Raw genomic sequence first — 16,703 nt, forward strand, 5'->3', positions numbered from 1 at the left:
TCGTTTGACTGTGGTATGGATATTTTTGCTTTTATTTACGATAAAACGGGTCTTCTACTTTCCAGTTTCATTCTGAAAAAAATATAATAATGATATAGAAGAAAACAAGGATACCATATGAATGAAAATCTTCACTCAACAATATCATCTATATTGTATTTTGACGAGAAATTAGTAGTTTAACAGTTATTGAACAAAATGTAATGGCGAAATGCATTTTTTTTTTTTTTTTTTTTTTTTTTTTTTTTGCATATCGGCGAAATTGAGCCTCCTACTTTCGGGCTTATTTGCGCAAAAACTATAATATTTAGAGCAAAAAAACATTGAAATAAACTTGTGCAGAATTTAATTTTTCATTTTTTTTGGTTCCTATACCTTTTATCCGTATGATGCACTCCTTTGGAGAAAAAACAGTAAATATGGGGAAAAGTACCCTCCGAAGAGGGGGGGGGGGGTTACCCCCCAAAAAAGGGGGTTGCACCCATCTGACGGTGGGGAACTCTTTGAATCTTAGTTTTGTGATCCTTGGGGAGTCTCTACCAAATATAAAAAACTTAATAATTTTTTTCCCCCTATTTGGCCTTTTTTCATCTAATTTACTTGTACTATGTAGTCCTATTTGGATTATGCTTCTCTTCCATCCCTAATATAATTATACATTTCTTTTTGTCCGCTAAGTCTCTTACTATATTCTCCTTCTCTCTCATCACTTTGATAACTGTGTCCTTACTTTGTTCTTTCATTTGTTGTGTCACTATATCTCTAAATATATTTTGTTGTTCTCTTGGACTTTTCTCCAACCCTGTGCTTCTTTTGCTATGGACTCTTTATTCTCTTTATTGTCATTCTTTAATTCCTCATTCTCATCTTTTACTTCTTTTAACTGTCTTTTTAATTCTTCTTTTTCTTTAGTTAGGTTTTGTTTCTCCTTTTTTAGTTCTTCCAATTTATCAACTCTTTTCGTAATCCGTGTAAGTAGGCTGAACCTAACCTTCCAGTGTTCGATAATTTTTCTATTTTTTTCTTCTAGATTTGGTAATCGGGGGAGGTTGGCATCCCCTCCCTCATTAAACCCATGGAAATTATTATCTCCACTTTCTATTGTGTTGTTCTTATCTATATTTCTTATCTTAGTGCCTTTACTGATATTTTCGACTTCACCTGCGTCGTCTGCAGCCCTCTTATTGACATTTCTTCTGAGATCGACGAAACTTGAAGTTTTCCAGCAGTTCCAAACTTCGCTGTCACTTGGACCGACGTGTGTGTGTGTGTGTGTGTGTGTGTGTGTGTGTGTGTGTGTGTGTGTGTGTGTGTGTGTGTGTGTGTGTGTGTGTGTGTGTGTGTGTGTGTACCTAGTTGCATTTATCTAGTTGTAATCATCTGGTAGTTGTATTTATCTAGATGTATCTTACGGGAAGGGGAGTTACGCTCGTGGTTTTCCGTCTCTGTATCTTGCCATATCTAATTTGCTCTTAAATTCGTGTATTGTTTTTGCACACACTATTATTGCGTCTAGTATGTTCCATACATCCACCACTTTGTGGGGAAAGCTGTTCTTTTTCAGGTCTCTTCTATAGATGTCCTTTTTGAGCTTCCTTCCATGTCCTCTTGTGTTTCTCTTATCCCAATTTAGTAAGTCTTCTCTATCAAGGACTTCTATACCTTTCATAATTATGTAGATAGTCAACAAGTCACCTCTTTCTCTTCTTTGTTCCAGAATCGGTCATTCTAGTTTTGACAATCTTTCTTCATGACAGTTTTGATAGTGTTGGGGCCATCTTCGTAGTTGCTCTCTGGATTCTCTAAATTTTCCTTGTATTCTTTTTAGTACAGTGTGTCCATAATGTCGCTGTGTACTCTAAATTTGGCCTTATCAGTGTGACTAGTATTTTTTTTACCATTTCTTCATCCAAGTAAAAGCCACTTTTATTGATCATGCCAAGTTACAGGTTTCGCCGAAATTTTGTTTATCTGTTTGTCAGGGGAGATATCCTATGTGGAGATTACTCCCAAGTCTTTTTCAGATCCCACTTTCTTTACTTCCTTTGCACCAATTTTATATTGTCCTGATACCCTTTTTTCCAAATTCCATTATGCTACATTTCTTAATGTTGAAGTTCACTTCCCACTTTTGACTCCTTTCTCAAACCCTGTTCAGATCTCTGCAGTGAGTCACAGTCCGTTTCAGTACTCGCTTTCTTCAATAGTTTTGCGTCATCTGCAAAAAAGTTCATCTAACATTCCACACCCTCGTCCATGTCATTCACATAAATAGCAAACATTATTGGAGCCAATACTGATTCTTGTGGAACTCCACTAATCACCTCTTCCCTAGTAGAACTTTTATCTCTGAGCACTACCCTCATTTTTTTTTTTTTTTTTTTTTTTCATACAAAAAGTTCCCCATCCATTTCAGTAGTTTGCCTCTTATTGCTCCCATGGTTTCCCGTCTTCTTAATAGTTTTTTGTGTGGGACTTTATCAAAAACTTTTTGTAGATCTAGGAAAGCACAATCAGCCCATCCGTCCCTTTCCTGTATTATATCTAGTAGTCTTGAGTAAAAACAGATCAAATTTGTGGTACATGATCTTCCCTGTCTAAATCCGAATTGTCTCGGATTTAATATATTGTTCTCCAGATGTTTTATCCATCTATTTTTTATAACTTTTTCACAAAATTTGGCTACTGTGCTTGTAAGGGGAGCAGGTCTGTAATTTGTTGGATCTTCCTTTTTCCTTCTTTGAGTTAGCAACTTGTTATGTTATATATTTTGTCTATTAGTTCTTCTTTACATTCTTTTAATATCCGATTTGCTATTTCGTCCAGGCCGTGCAATATTCTAACACGAAGGTTCATCTAGGCCGTGCAATTTCCTGACACGAAGGTTCATTATTTGGTCGATTATTTCTTTCCCCGTTTGGTGATTGTTGTAGGTTACATAAGGTGGACTTAATGCGGGCGAGATAAATTCCAAAACCGGAGTTTCTTCTATTTATCAATAACAACAGAATCTGGTTTGATTATAACAATCTATATATGGGCCCTTTGGGCAAAATATAGTAAGTGCCTGGTCTTGACCTCGGGCACACCTGCGGCTGGCAGGCTTTCGACCTGCTCAGCTCTCCTCTTGGTTACATTATCGTCGGTTAATATAGGGGGTTAGTGGGTTGTTGGCTATTATATGCATTGGGGTTGTTTTTATGTGTGGGGGTTAGTCGTATGGTTGGAGGGTATGGTTAGATATGTTATATGTTAGCTTATGGGTAATATAATAGGGATAGGTATAATAAAGGGGGTTTAATGGGTTTCTCTGGTGACATTGGACATCTATATCTTGTTTGTCTTGAAATCTGTTGCGTTAGGTTTTCTGTGGTAAGGTAGTTGTTCTGGGATTGCAAGGTCAGCAGGAGGGGGAGGTAATGCCATGTTGTAAGCATGTGGATCACGTGCGTGGTATGGTTACATGTTACTATTATTTCCCTCATATTTCATTCCGATGTTGTACAATTTCTCTAGTGAAAACCGACTTGAAGTGTTTGCTCACGACTTCAGCTATTTCTATATCTTCTGTGTGTTCCATATTCCGTTGGTGTAGCTTCACTATTTCCTTTTTTTTTTTTTTTTTTTTTTTTTTTTTTTAGTTTACCATTTACATATAGAATAGTTTTGACTGATCCTTAAATTTTTCTATTATGTCTTTTTCATGGGTTCTTTTTTCTTCCCAGCGTATTTTTACATATTCATACCTTTGATTAATATATATTTGCCACTTTCTAGGTTTTTTGTCTTTTTTTCCATCTTTTCCAAGCTTCATCTCTTCTATCTTTCGCTTTGCTGCACCTTCTGTTAAACCAGCACTTAATATACATCTTTTCCTGTTTTTGCTTTGGGACATATTTATCAACTCCTCCTTTATAGATTTTCATCAGAATTATCAATTTTTCTTCCACTTGTGTTTCTTCATTGTAGAATTTTTCCCAGCTCGCCTTAAAAAATACTAAGTTTCTCAAAGTCCGCTTTACTATACATGTCTTTCTTTTCTGTATTTCTCCTTTCCCTATATAAATATATTTCCTCCTTTAGTTCCAACTCAAGTAGTATATGGTCACTCTTCGCAATCGGTGTTTTGTATTCAATTTTGTCCACAATTTCAGGTTCTGACGTAAATGATAAATCTAGTCTTGACGGTTCTTCATTATTTCTAAATATAGTGTTTTCTTTTACCCATTGTGTCATTGTATGTTCTATAGTAATGTTAAGTAATGCATTTTCCATTGATCCTCTCCACCTTTCACTGTCATCTCTTCCCAACAGATTTCTTTGCAGTTAAAGTCCCCCATAAGTACCGCGTTACTTCCATTCTTAAAGCATCTCGTTTAATGAGTCTCGTATCATCTAACATTTTGGAATAAACTCTCTCTAAGACCCCATTTTGGGGGGCACATAAGTCACTGCAAACTTTCTGCTTTTTATGTCACTATCTTCAACTCTTATTGTGATCATCTCCGCCTGTTCTCTCCATATGTAACTTTCGTCACAACTAAGTTTTTCTTAACCAGGAACATTACTCCAACCTTGTTTCTCCTCTCTATTTCTAAGCCAGTGATTATCTAATCCATGTCTAACACTGATAATAGTAGACCCCTTAATTTTGTCTCCACAATTCCCATTATGTATGGTTTTTCTTTTGAGAGGTGATCATTAAGTTTGTTTAATCCTAAGATTGATCCATTTTTGCTGGTATAAGCTAATTTTAATTTTCTACTCCCTCTATCTCTTTCTCTAAACCTTTCGCTTTTTTAATGTATAATTTTTTCAGCCTCGTGTCTAACACTCTCCAACAGAATTACGTTTTCTATCTCCTATCTCCGTTTTCTATCTCTCTCTCTCTCTCCCTTTTTTAACTTCGCTTCTTGATATATTATCTCATTCTCTTTCCTTATCATTCCTGTCTCTTTTTATCCATATACTTTTGTAGTGTTCGCTTCTTGCTAATTTTCCTGTTTTTGCTCAAATTTCTTCCGCTGCCATTTGTAACCTTGATTTGATATTTAGATGTCGACTTTTTTCTTCTGCCATATTTAGCCACTTTGTGCACTTCCTTTATTTCGTTTTCTATTTCTTGCTCTTCATTTTGTACTACTTTTAAAACCTTTCTTGCCCATTCTTTCTCTTCTTTATCTCTCAGGGTCCAATTTAGGTTGTTTTTCCTTTATACCATATACTACTATACACTTTTATTTATTTATTTATCTATTTATTTATTTGTTTACTGCATCTCTTACTAGATTTTCTTTTTATTTAATTACCTTAATGACTGCATCATCGGTATTCTCCCACATTTGTTGATGAACTATTTTTTTCTTTAATTGTCTTATCTTTTTCTTGGTCTTTCTTCCATTCATTCCTGAGTTGTTGTAAATCATCGTCTTATGCTTTTTTTAGTTACGGTCACATTTTAACTCGGCTAGTTTTTTTTTTTTTTAATTACCTCTTCTTTTATTTCAGTATTTACTTTTTTGAGTCACTCACTTCTTTGTTTATTTCTTGATTCGTCCTCCATGGATCGTTAGTCTCTTGCTTCTATGATTTATTCATACGTCTCATCTCCCTCTCTATGTCTACAATTCTACTAAGAAGTCTTTTTTCATATCCACTGAATCCAGAAAAATGTCCCTCATCCCCACTATCTAAATTAATTTTTTCGTATACCGAGGCGACCTGAAGCTCATATTTACATTATGCTTTGCTTTTGCATTGATAGATGGATCTGGGTACGTATTTATGTTATGATTCGACGCTCCGCCACCATTTGGTTTCTCTGGCCTGTCATAGTTTTCTTCCATTTTGCTTCAATACTCCCTATTAACGCTGTAATTTAACCATCTCAGGTATCCACGAGCACTACTCTTCCCATTTAACATATCCTAGGTATCCTATTAATGCGACACTGTTGAGACGTTCCACTCTTAACGTGTTTCTCGAGAGCTCAAATTTGACGTGTTAGTCTGGAGGTCCGCTTGTGCGTGTGTATTTACCTAGTTTACCTAGTTGTATTTTACGGGAAGGGGAGCTATGCTCGTGGTGTCCCGTCTTCATATCTCGTTTTATCTAGACTGTTTTTAAATTCGTGTATTGTTTTTGCACACACCACTTTCTCATCTAACTTGTTCCAAACATCTATTACCCTGTGGGGAACGGGAAGGGACAACTCAACACCGCCAACTCAACACCGCCGACTCAACACCGCCGATTCAACGCCAGGACAACTCAACACCGGGACAACTCAACACCGGGACAACTCAACACCGGGAGAGGTGTTGAGTTGTCCCGAATGAAAAAAAATGCAAAGACAATGAAAAAAAATGCAAAGACAATGAAAAGAACCAAAAGTGTGGTAATCAGAATGAAGAAATAGATAGGAGACAATGAAAAGAAATGTAAATGTTATGATGATGTATGATAATTTTGAAAAACATATTTGTGAATATCATAGTTGACTTCGTTAGATCAGATTTACCATTTGCTTTATAAACCACTTCGCCTTAATAATGATAATAATAATAAAAATAATAATAATAAAAATAATAATAATAATGATAATGATATGATAATAATAATAATAATGTGTATACATTGTGACGAATGTGGATAGGAGGCAAGGGAACACGAGCTGAGGGAAATACTTTTATTCCTGACTAGTTTCGCCTAAGTGGCTTCTTCAGAGGAACATAGTTTGAAGTCAAGTTGGTCAATTTATATGACAAAAGAAGGAACGTGGCAAAGTGTCAGGTGTGGCGGGCTGTCACAGCGGGTGGACCAAGTATCCGCCTGTTGTTCGCGTGGCTGAAACGTCCGTCTGGATCAGGGGCTCTGGATCGGCAGGAAAGAAAGGCGATGGAGTCCGTTTTTATCAACATCTATGATAACATCAATAAGAGGACTGGGGATTTAATATGGGCTAAAGCAGCAGCACGCTTTGTCGTAATGAACAATAAACACAGAGCCCCTGATCCAGACGGACGTTTCAGCCACGCGAACAACAGGCGGATACTTGGTCCACCCGCTGTGACAGCCCGCCACACCTGACACTTTGCCACGTTCCTTCTTTTGTCATATAAATTGACCAACTTTGCCACAGTAGTAACACGAAGCAAGCATAGCTCAATACCAGTGTTGGTTGTCCATCTCTTTACATCGGTCTACGACTTAGAATTTTTGAAAGATATTTGTGAAAAAATATATATATAATTTTTTCATCACACCCAAAATGGAAATACTTAGTCAAAGAGGAAAAGAGAAATTTGCATACGAAGGACATATGTTTGTGTTTGATAAGTTTAGTAAAATAGATAATAATATAAAATTTTGGCGTTGTGATCAAGGTTCTAGGTGCAATGCAAGGATTCATACACAATTTGGGTCTGTTATCAAGGAAGTAAACAAGCATTCCCATAATTCATCTGTATCCAATGTAGAAGTGGCTAAAGCTTACACAGCCTTGAAACGACGCGCCGTAGACACCATTGAAAAACCAAGTGTAGTAATAAGTGAAATATTAACTAATGTTTCACAAGTTACACTTGGATCATTACCTGATGCTTCAGCTATGAGAAAAACGATTAAACGCAAAAGGAGAGCCGTAAGTGCCCCCCCTCCGACTCCTGTAGATCTTCAAGAATTAGAGTTGCCACACCAGTACAAGATTTACATTCCAGAAGAAGGGAGAGAAGAAAATTTCCTGATTGGAGATAGTGGTCCTGGATTACACAGAATTCTGCTTTTTGGAAGAGAAAGTTGGTTGCAACATTTACAATCGTCTGATACTTGGTATGGCGATGGAACTTTTAAAATAGCACCAAGATTATTTTCACAGGTTTACATTATTCTTGCAAAGAAATTCAATGGTGTAATTCCAATTATCTATGCTCTTTTGCCAAATAAGCAGCGATCAACTTATTCAAAGATGTTTGAAATGCTGAAAGATCTCGAGCCCACACTAAGCCCAACATCTATTATTTGCGACTTTGAGCACGCTGCCTTTACAGCGTTGAAAGAAGTCTTTCCAGAAGTTGAAATAAAAGGATGTTTTTTCCATTTATCACAAAATATGCACAGAAAGATAACTGCCATGGGTTACACTTCTATGTATAACAACGACGCTAGCTTTGCCCTAAGAGCCAAGATGATATTAAGTTTAGCATTTGTTCCTCTCGCTCATATTGATACTTATGTTGATGCCCTCTCTGTGGACATAAATGAGGAACTTGCAACATTGCTGAATTGGTTCGAAGATAACTATATTGGAAGACCAAATCGACGTGGAAACGGCAGAAGACCTCCACTCTTCCCCCCTGAAATGTGGAATGTGTACGAAAGGACATTACAAATGGAAGATCGGACAAATAATCATGCTGAAGCAGCTAACAGGAGACTACAGACAGAACTCGGAATGGAGCATCCTACTATTTGGAGATTTATTAAAGGACTGCAGAAGGTGCAAAGAAATCGCGATGCATTTTTTGAGCAGTTGATTGGGGGACATCCACCCCCTCCTAAACTGAAGAAGTATATGAAGGCAGATGATAGAATTCGGCATATTGTTTACACTTTTTCCGAACGAGCCCCCACAGAATATTTGAGGGGAATTGCATACAATTTTAATTAAATTCCTTCATTACCTTTCAGACTTATGTTGAAAATGTATCCTTTGTAAATAGCTTATATTTAATTTTAAAAAGTTATGTTTTTAAATTGTAGCCGTTTTCTTTAAGATTCAAGCCAAGTATTTATTTATTAATCTTTAATGTTTCAAATAATGTTATATAACAAATAAATTACTTAGTTAAGTATCTAAAGTTTCTATTTCCTTTAAAATACAAAATAAAAAAAGTACTCTTAATATAATATACTTTAGTTTGATTTAACTTTTAAGATGGGTTCTAGGAAAACTCCCAGTGGGGAAATTACCATTGGGAATATTTCCCCAAGGAAAACAGCCAGTGTTAAGATTGCCATTTCAGAAAAATTGCCATTTATTAAGTAAAAAAAAAAAAAATACTTTCAAAATAAATCTGGGCAGATTATCTCAATCTCTATTTGTTTGTCTCTTTTAACCTTAGGATTAACTTACGGTATCCTCCTTTGATATATGCATCTTGATTAGCCTTTCCTGGCCAGGAAATTTCAAACAAAAACGTCGCATAAAAATATATTGTGTGTGTGCGTGTGTAATGTATCTACATACATACATATGTATGCGTATATATATATATATATATATATATATGTATATATATATATATTACATGCATATAGAAACGCATATAAGAATACATTTAACCATACATTCAAACACAGGAACATACATTTAATTATGTATGAAGATGCATTTACACAAATATGTACATTATATATATACACACACATATACTGGTTCGAACATACACATTATATATGTACATACATATACCGGTTAGAGTATACACATTATATATACACATACAAATATATATGGTTCTAAATAAACTTATTTATACATATATACATACAAGCAAAAAAATAATAATAATCATGAGCTGTAAATAAGGAATAACTTTATCGGTGACCTCTCCCGGTGTTGAGTTGTCCCGGTGTTGAGTTGTCCCGGTGTTGAGTTGTCCTGGCGTTGAGTCGGCGGTGTTGAGTTGGCGGTGTTAAGTTGGCGGTGTTGAGTAGTCCCGCACCCGTGGGGAAAGCCGTTCTTTTTCAGGTATTTTCTATAACTGTCTTTCTTGATTTTCTTTCCGTGTCCTCTTGTATTTCTACTATCCCATTTTATTAGATCCTCTCTATTAATAGTTTCTATGCCTTTTATGATTCTATAAATAGTTATCAAATCTCCTCTCTCTCTTCTTTGCTCTAATGTCTGTAGCTCAAGTTTTGCTAGTCTCTCTTCATATGATAGTTTTGAGAGTGTTGGTGCCAATTTCGTAATTGCTCTTTGTATTCTTTCAATTTTTTTTATACAATTTTTTGTACTTGGTAACCACGTCGTATTTCCTTCACAATTTCTTCGTCCAGGTATGTAAATGCCACTTTATTCTTATTAAATCATAAGTTTCTCCATTTTTTTTTTTTTTTTTATGTTTCTCAGGGGACATATTATTCATAATAATTACTCCCAAGTCCTTCTCATTTTCTACTTTTCCTCTTCTCCCGATTTATATGATCCCACTATTCTTTTTTTTTTTTTTTTTTTTTTTTTTGCTTCATCCAAATTCTATTATACTACACTTCTTAATGTTGAATTCCATCTCCCACTTCCTACTCCATTCCCATATTTTATTGAGATCACTCTGTAGCGACTCTATCTTTTACAGTGTTCACTTTTTTCAACAATTTTGCATCGTCCGCAAAGAAGCTCATATAACTTTCAATTCCTTTATATATATCATTAATATATATAGCAAACATTATTGGGGCCAGAACTGTTCCTTGTGGAACTCAACTTATCACTTCATCCCAATTAGTGTTTTTGTCTCTTATCACCACTCTCATTTTACTTTCATGCAAGAAGTCTTCCATCCACTTCAGCAGTTTGCCCTGTATTCCTTCTGCATTTTCTAATTTCTTTAGCAACTTCTTATGAGGCACCTTATCAAAAGCTTTTTTCAGGTCTAGAAATGCACAATCACCCCATCCATCTCTTTCTTGTATTACATCTATTAGCCTTGAATAGAAACACATTAAGTTTGTGACGCATGATCGTCCTTGTCTAAATCCAAATTGCCTTGGATTTAGTACGTTGTTTTTTCCAAATGCCTTACCCATCTATTTTTGATCATTCTTTCACAAAGTTTAGCTATCGTACTTGTAGAAGAGACCGGTCTATAGTTGGTAGGGTCTTCCTTGTTTCCCCCTTTATATATTGGTACTATATTTGCTCTTTTCCAATCTTCTGGAACTTTTCCTTCTTTCAATGAACTGTTTATTAGACTATGTATTTTGTCTGTTAGTTCATTCCTGCATTCTCTCAAAATCCAGTTTGCCATTTCATCTGGTCCATACGATTTTCCGACATCGAGATTACTCAAGTGAATCATTATTTCATTCCTTGTTACTTCTATCTCTTCCATAGGGGGGACTTTCTCCTCCCACTCGATATATCTAGGTTGTTTCTCGTAAACACCGATTTGGTTGATCTTTACATTTTTCTAAGACATTTTTTTTGTATCTTCTCTTTTCTTCTTTGCACACTTGTACATATTCATTTCTATAACTAGTATATATTTTCCATTTTTCAGGTCTTTTGCATTTTTTCCATTTTATCCAAGCTTTATCACTTTAGTCTTTTAACTCCCTACATCTTTTGCTGTACCAACACCTTACATATTCTTTTTCTTGCTTTTGTCTTGAGACATACTTTTCCACTCCTTTGTAAATTTTTGTCAAAATATTCCATTTCTCTTCTACTGTTGTTTCCTCCTTGTGTATTCTTTCTCAGTCTACTTTTTGAAAGAATTCTCTTGCTTTATAAAAAAAAAAATTGTACATCAATCTTTCCTTTCTATATTGTTCGTTTTTTCATTTATTTTTCCTCATTTAGTTCCAGTTCAACCAATATGTGGTCACTTTTACTTATTGGTGTCTTATATTCACTCTTGTCCACTATTTCGGGTTCTGATGTGATTATTAGGTCCAGTCTCGATGGTTCTTCTTCATTTCTATACCTAATATTCTCTTGTATCCATTGCGTCATTGTATGTTCTATAATCATATCAAGTAGTACATTTCCCTATAGATCGTCTCCACCCTTCACTGTCATCTCTTCCCAGCAGATTTCTTTACAATTAAAGTCACCCATTATAACTATTCTTCCTCAGTCTTCCATTGTCTTATTTAGTGTTATCCCTGTGTCTTCGAACATACTTTTGTGTTCTCTATCTTCCCACGAGGCCGTTTTACATACATACATACATATACCAAAGGCTTTTTCCCCCAACACGAGGGATAGACAAAAAGAAAAAGGCATAGAAACCACTACCACTCGTTCCATTTCCTATATATTCCACTCCCCTCCACCCTCTTCCCTCCCTCCCATCTTGACACCTCCTGGATGACGGGGCATCCCTGCATCCTGTCCACTGCCCTGGGTCAGAAGCAGTGTCGCAAGACACAGCAAATCCACAGCAAGGCCGCTACATAAATTCAGCTACCCGCTTTCTACGTCCCCCCATGCAGAAAAGGAGAAGACTGGGAGAAATCCCTTCGGACTGCGTCATTTTTTTTTCCCCTCATACATACTTCCTCATCACCCCCTCCCCCCACCCACTCCCCCTCATGCATCACATCATCATCTATACACAACCCCTCTCCATTCACCCCCATCTTCTGTCCTCTCCTGTCCTTCCTCCACAGACATTCCTCTCCTTCGTAATGCCCCTTTCACCCCATCCATCCATCTCATCCTAGGACGCCCCCTCATATTCACTCCTTCCACCTCTGCCTTCCACACTTCTTTTACTAATCTTTCTTCACTCATTCTTTCCATGTGTCCAAACCATCCTAATATTCTTTCATCAACCCTATCTCCCTGCTCCCTTTCCACCCCTGTTCTCCTCCTCACCTCCTCGTTTCTCACTCTATCTAGCCTAGGAACCCCTATCAATATTCTCAGACATTTCATCTCAAACACATTCAAACTCCTCTCTTCCTCTCTCATGTTTCATGTTTCTGCCCCGTACAGTGCTGTTGGCATAATCACTCCTTCATATAACCTCCTCTTAGCATCCATTCCCAGGTGTCTATTTCTCATTACACTTTTTAATCCACCAAGGCATTTACTCGCTTCTCTCAATCTACATTCTACCTCCATCCCCACTCCTCCCTTTCCTGCCACATTCGCACCCAAGTATCTAAAACTATCCACTTCCTCCAGTCTTTCATCCTTAATACTCACTTCCAGCCTGCTGTCACTCTCTCCCCTTGTACATCTCATCACCTTACTTTTGACTACATTTATCTTCAGCTTCCTTCTTTCACACACCTTCTCAAACTCTGTTATTAACTTCCTCAATCCCTCCTCTGATCCTGCTACAAGCGCAGTGTCGTCAGCAAACAACAACTGGCTCACCTCCCACTTTTCTCCATTTTCCGTATTAGGAGGCACATAATTTATTACAAACTTCCTGCTATTCCCATCCCTGTCCTCCACTTCCATCATAATCATCTCTATTCTAATCTTTCCATATGTGACATTCCTCACATTTATACCCTTCTTATTCATGAACATAACTCCACCCCCTTGTTTTACCTCTCTGTTTCTAGTCCTATAATTATATGCACCATGTCCTACAATGTTGGGTGGTTGTGGACCTTTCAATTTTGTCTCTACAATTCCCATTACGTCCGGTTCTTTTTCCTTTAGATAATCATTCAGTTCGTTCAATCCTGTTATCAATCCATCTATATTTGTGTAAGACACTTTAAATTTTCTGCTATTTCCATTGTGTTTTCCTTCTCCCTTCTGTTTTTTTTTCTGCTATGAACCATTTCCTCACTTTCATATTCACTACTCTCCAATAGAATTTCTCTCTCTTTTTTTTTTTTTTTTTTTTTTACTTTGTTCTTTTCTAGTTTTTTTTCCTTAGCTTCTAGTCTTTTTGTTTTCTCATCCTCTCTTTCCTCTTTATTCATTTCTCTTTTTATCCATACCTGTTTATATTGCTCACTGTCTGCTAGTTTCTCTGTTTTTGCTAAGATATTCTCTGCTGTCGTTTGTGACCTGAATTTAACCTTAATTGGTCTGGATTTATCTGTATTGTATTCCTCGAGTCTATAAATTTCTTCTATTTGTTTCCCTATTTCTGGTTCATCTTCTTGAACTACTTCTAATATATTATTTACTTTTTCCTTTTCCTCCTTTATTCTTGTAGTCCTATTAAGATTATGCTTCTCTTCCATCCCTAATGTAATTATATATTTATTTTTATCCGCTAAGTCTCTTTCATTTTCTGCTACTTCCATTATGTTTTTCTTTTCCCTTCTGTTTTTTTTTCTGCTATGAACTATTTCCTCATTTTCATATTCACTACTCTCCAATAGATTTTTTTTTTACTTTGTTCTTTTCTCGTTTTTTCCCCTTAGCTTCTAGTCTTTTTATTTTGTCATCCTCTCTTTCCTCTTTATTCATTTCTCTTTTTATCCATACCTGTTTATATTGCTCAATGTCTGCTAGTTTCTCTGTTTGTTTGTTTTTTCTAGGATATTCTCTGCTGTCGTTTGTCACCTGAATTTAACCTTAATTGCTCTGGTCTTATCTGTATTTTATTTCCCGAGCTTATAAATTTCTTCTATTTGTTTCCCTATTTCTGGTTCATCTTCTTGAACTACTTCTAATATATTATTTACTTTTTCCTTTTCCTCCTTTATTCTTGTAGTCCTATTAAGGTTATTCTTCTCTTCCATCCCTAATATAATTATACATTTCTTTTTATCCACTAAGTCTCTTACTATATTCTCCTTCTCCCTCATCACTTTGATAACTGTGTCTTTAGTTTGTTTTTTCATCTGCTTTTTCCATTATATCTCTAAATTCCATTTTATTGTTCTTTTGTACTTTTTTCCAACCACTTACCTCTTTTGCTATGGACTCTTTACTTTCTTTATTATTCATCTTTAATTCCTCATTCTCTTCCTTTACTTCTCTTAACTATCTTTTTAATTCTTCTGTTTCTTTAGTTAGATTTTGATTATCTTTCTTTAGTTCTTCCATTTTATTAACTCTTTCGGTAACTAGGGTTACTTGGGTAAACCTAACCTCCCATTCTTCGTTCATTTTTTTTTTTTTCTTTTCTAGATTTACTAGTCGGGGGAGGTTGTCACCTCCTCCCTCATTAAATCCACAAAAGCAGTTATCTTCTCTTTCCATTGAGCTGCTATTATCTATATGTCTGCTCTTGACACCTCTGCTTCCTTATTGTTCCTCGTCTGTGTATTCTGGCCCCCGTTTGTTTACACCTCTCCTACGATCCGGGGCCCGTTCGTCCTCTTCCTCATTTCTCCTATTTCTTCACCTTCCCACTACACCACGAGCTTCCCCCTTCCCTACTAATACAACAAGATACTCCCTCGTCGTTGAGATCCACGAAAGTTGCACTTCTTTTCCGGAGTTCCAATTTTCGCCGTGTATCCGACGTACGTGTGTGTGTGTGTGTGTGTGTGTGTGTGTGTGTGTGTGTGTGTGTGTGTGTGTGTGTGTGTGTGTGTGTGTGTGTGTGTGTGTGTGTGTGTGTGTGTGTGTGTGTGTGTGTGTTTGTGTGTGTGATTGTGTGTGTGCACGTGTGTACGTGCGCTCGCGTATGAAAACAACTTTAACAAAAAAAAATATGATGTACCAACCTTGTGATGTTGCACTGAAAAAAGCATTAAACAAACGAGTAAATTAGCAGAAATCTGAGGAATTTTCATACAGTACAATGATTAGGGGGTCCTACAAGCGCGTGGATCAATAACTTATGAGCCCATGACTGTTTTGGGGGTCCCAGGTGCAAAACCATGTGTCCCTAAATCCCATAGTGATGTATTATTTACTTTATCCTTTCTTATTTCAAGTGTGTGTGTGTGTGTGTGTGTGTGTGTGTGTATGTGTGTGTGTGTGTGTGTGTTTTAATGTAAGTGCAAAAAGGAGACTGGGGATTCATATAATTTTGCCTTTTATTCTATCTGATTATTATTATTATTATTATTATTTTTTGCAGATCCATCCTTGAATGACCCTATTTCCACTCCACCGAATGACATCCAACGCCTAGAAAATGATACGGCAACGAACAATACGCAAGTAGACAAAGAATGTATTACACGAAGAGAAGAAAAAAATAAAGATGCAACAGAAGAGAAATGGCAAACAGCAAATGAAAGGGGTGAAGAATCAGAGTGGGAACAATGTAGACTGTTAAACGGAGATACGGACCTGAAGGAAGAGGAAAAAGATTATCACAAAGACAATGAGGAGACCGAAGACGAGGTGCAAAGGATGTCGAGTTGGTGGCAGAAATTCTGGCTAAGTCTGAAGCCAAACCCGAAGCTGTTACGGATCAAATTCATCGCCTTCTTCTTCGTAGGCGGTCAGTTGTTGTTTTTCCTTTTTAACTTCTTTGTCATTATAGCAAAGATAATCAAACATTTTTCAGTGGCTATAAGTGTTGCCCTAATATTCAGTGAATATTCACATATGTACATGTACATTTGCACAGCCAAACAGCATAAGTCTTAGACAAGGTGCCCCATCAGAGACTACCAAGTAAAATCAAAGCCCATGGCATTGGAGGAAAAGTGTTAGAATGCATTAGGACTTTGATCAGTGACAGAAAACAGTGGGTCAATAAATGGTGTAAAATCCAGGTGGGGGAGTATTTCTAGTGGAGTTCCCCAGGGCTCGGTTTTGGGTCCTTTATTGTTCATTATGTACATAAACGACTTGGACAATGGGATTAATAATGATGCTAGTAAGTTTGCGAACGACACTAAAATAAGACACCAAATTAGGTCAGGAGACGACGCCAAGATTCTGCAGGACGATCTTAACAAATTTTTCACATGGTCGGTGAAATGGTAAATGAACTTCAATATCTCAAAGTGCAGCGTGTTAAACGTAGGGCTACACAGCCCCGAAAATATATATATCTAAAATAACACGTTTTTAGAGAAAACTGAATGCG

General features: G+C 36.5%; 1 protein-coding gene across 1 annotated transcript in view; it reads left to right on the forward strand.

The window, feature by feature from the left end:
• LOC143020288 (uncharacterized) overlaps positions 1-16,703 on the forward strand; it is a 111,233-nt gene that overhangs the window by 25,089 nt on the left and 69,441 nt on the right. Inside the window, exon 3 of the mRNA XM_076176533.1 lies at positions 15,741-16,109. Coding sequence (XP_076032648.1) covers positions 15,741-16,109 — 369 coding nt within the window. The remainder of the gene's footprint in view (positions 1-15,740; positions 16,110-16,703) is intronic.

The sequence above is a fragment of the Oratosquilla oratoria genome, chromosome 39 (assembly GCF_046742065.1).
Source record: "Oratosquilla oratoria isolate Oo_2021 chromosome 39, ASM4674206v1, whole genome shotgun sequence".
Classification (NCBI taxonomy): domain Eukaryota; kingdom Metazoa; phylum Arthropoda; class Malacostraca; order Stomatopoda; family Squillidae; genus Oratosquilla; species Oratosquilla oratoria.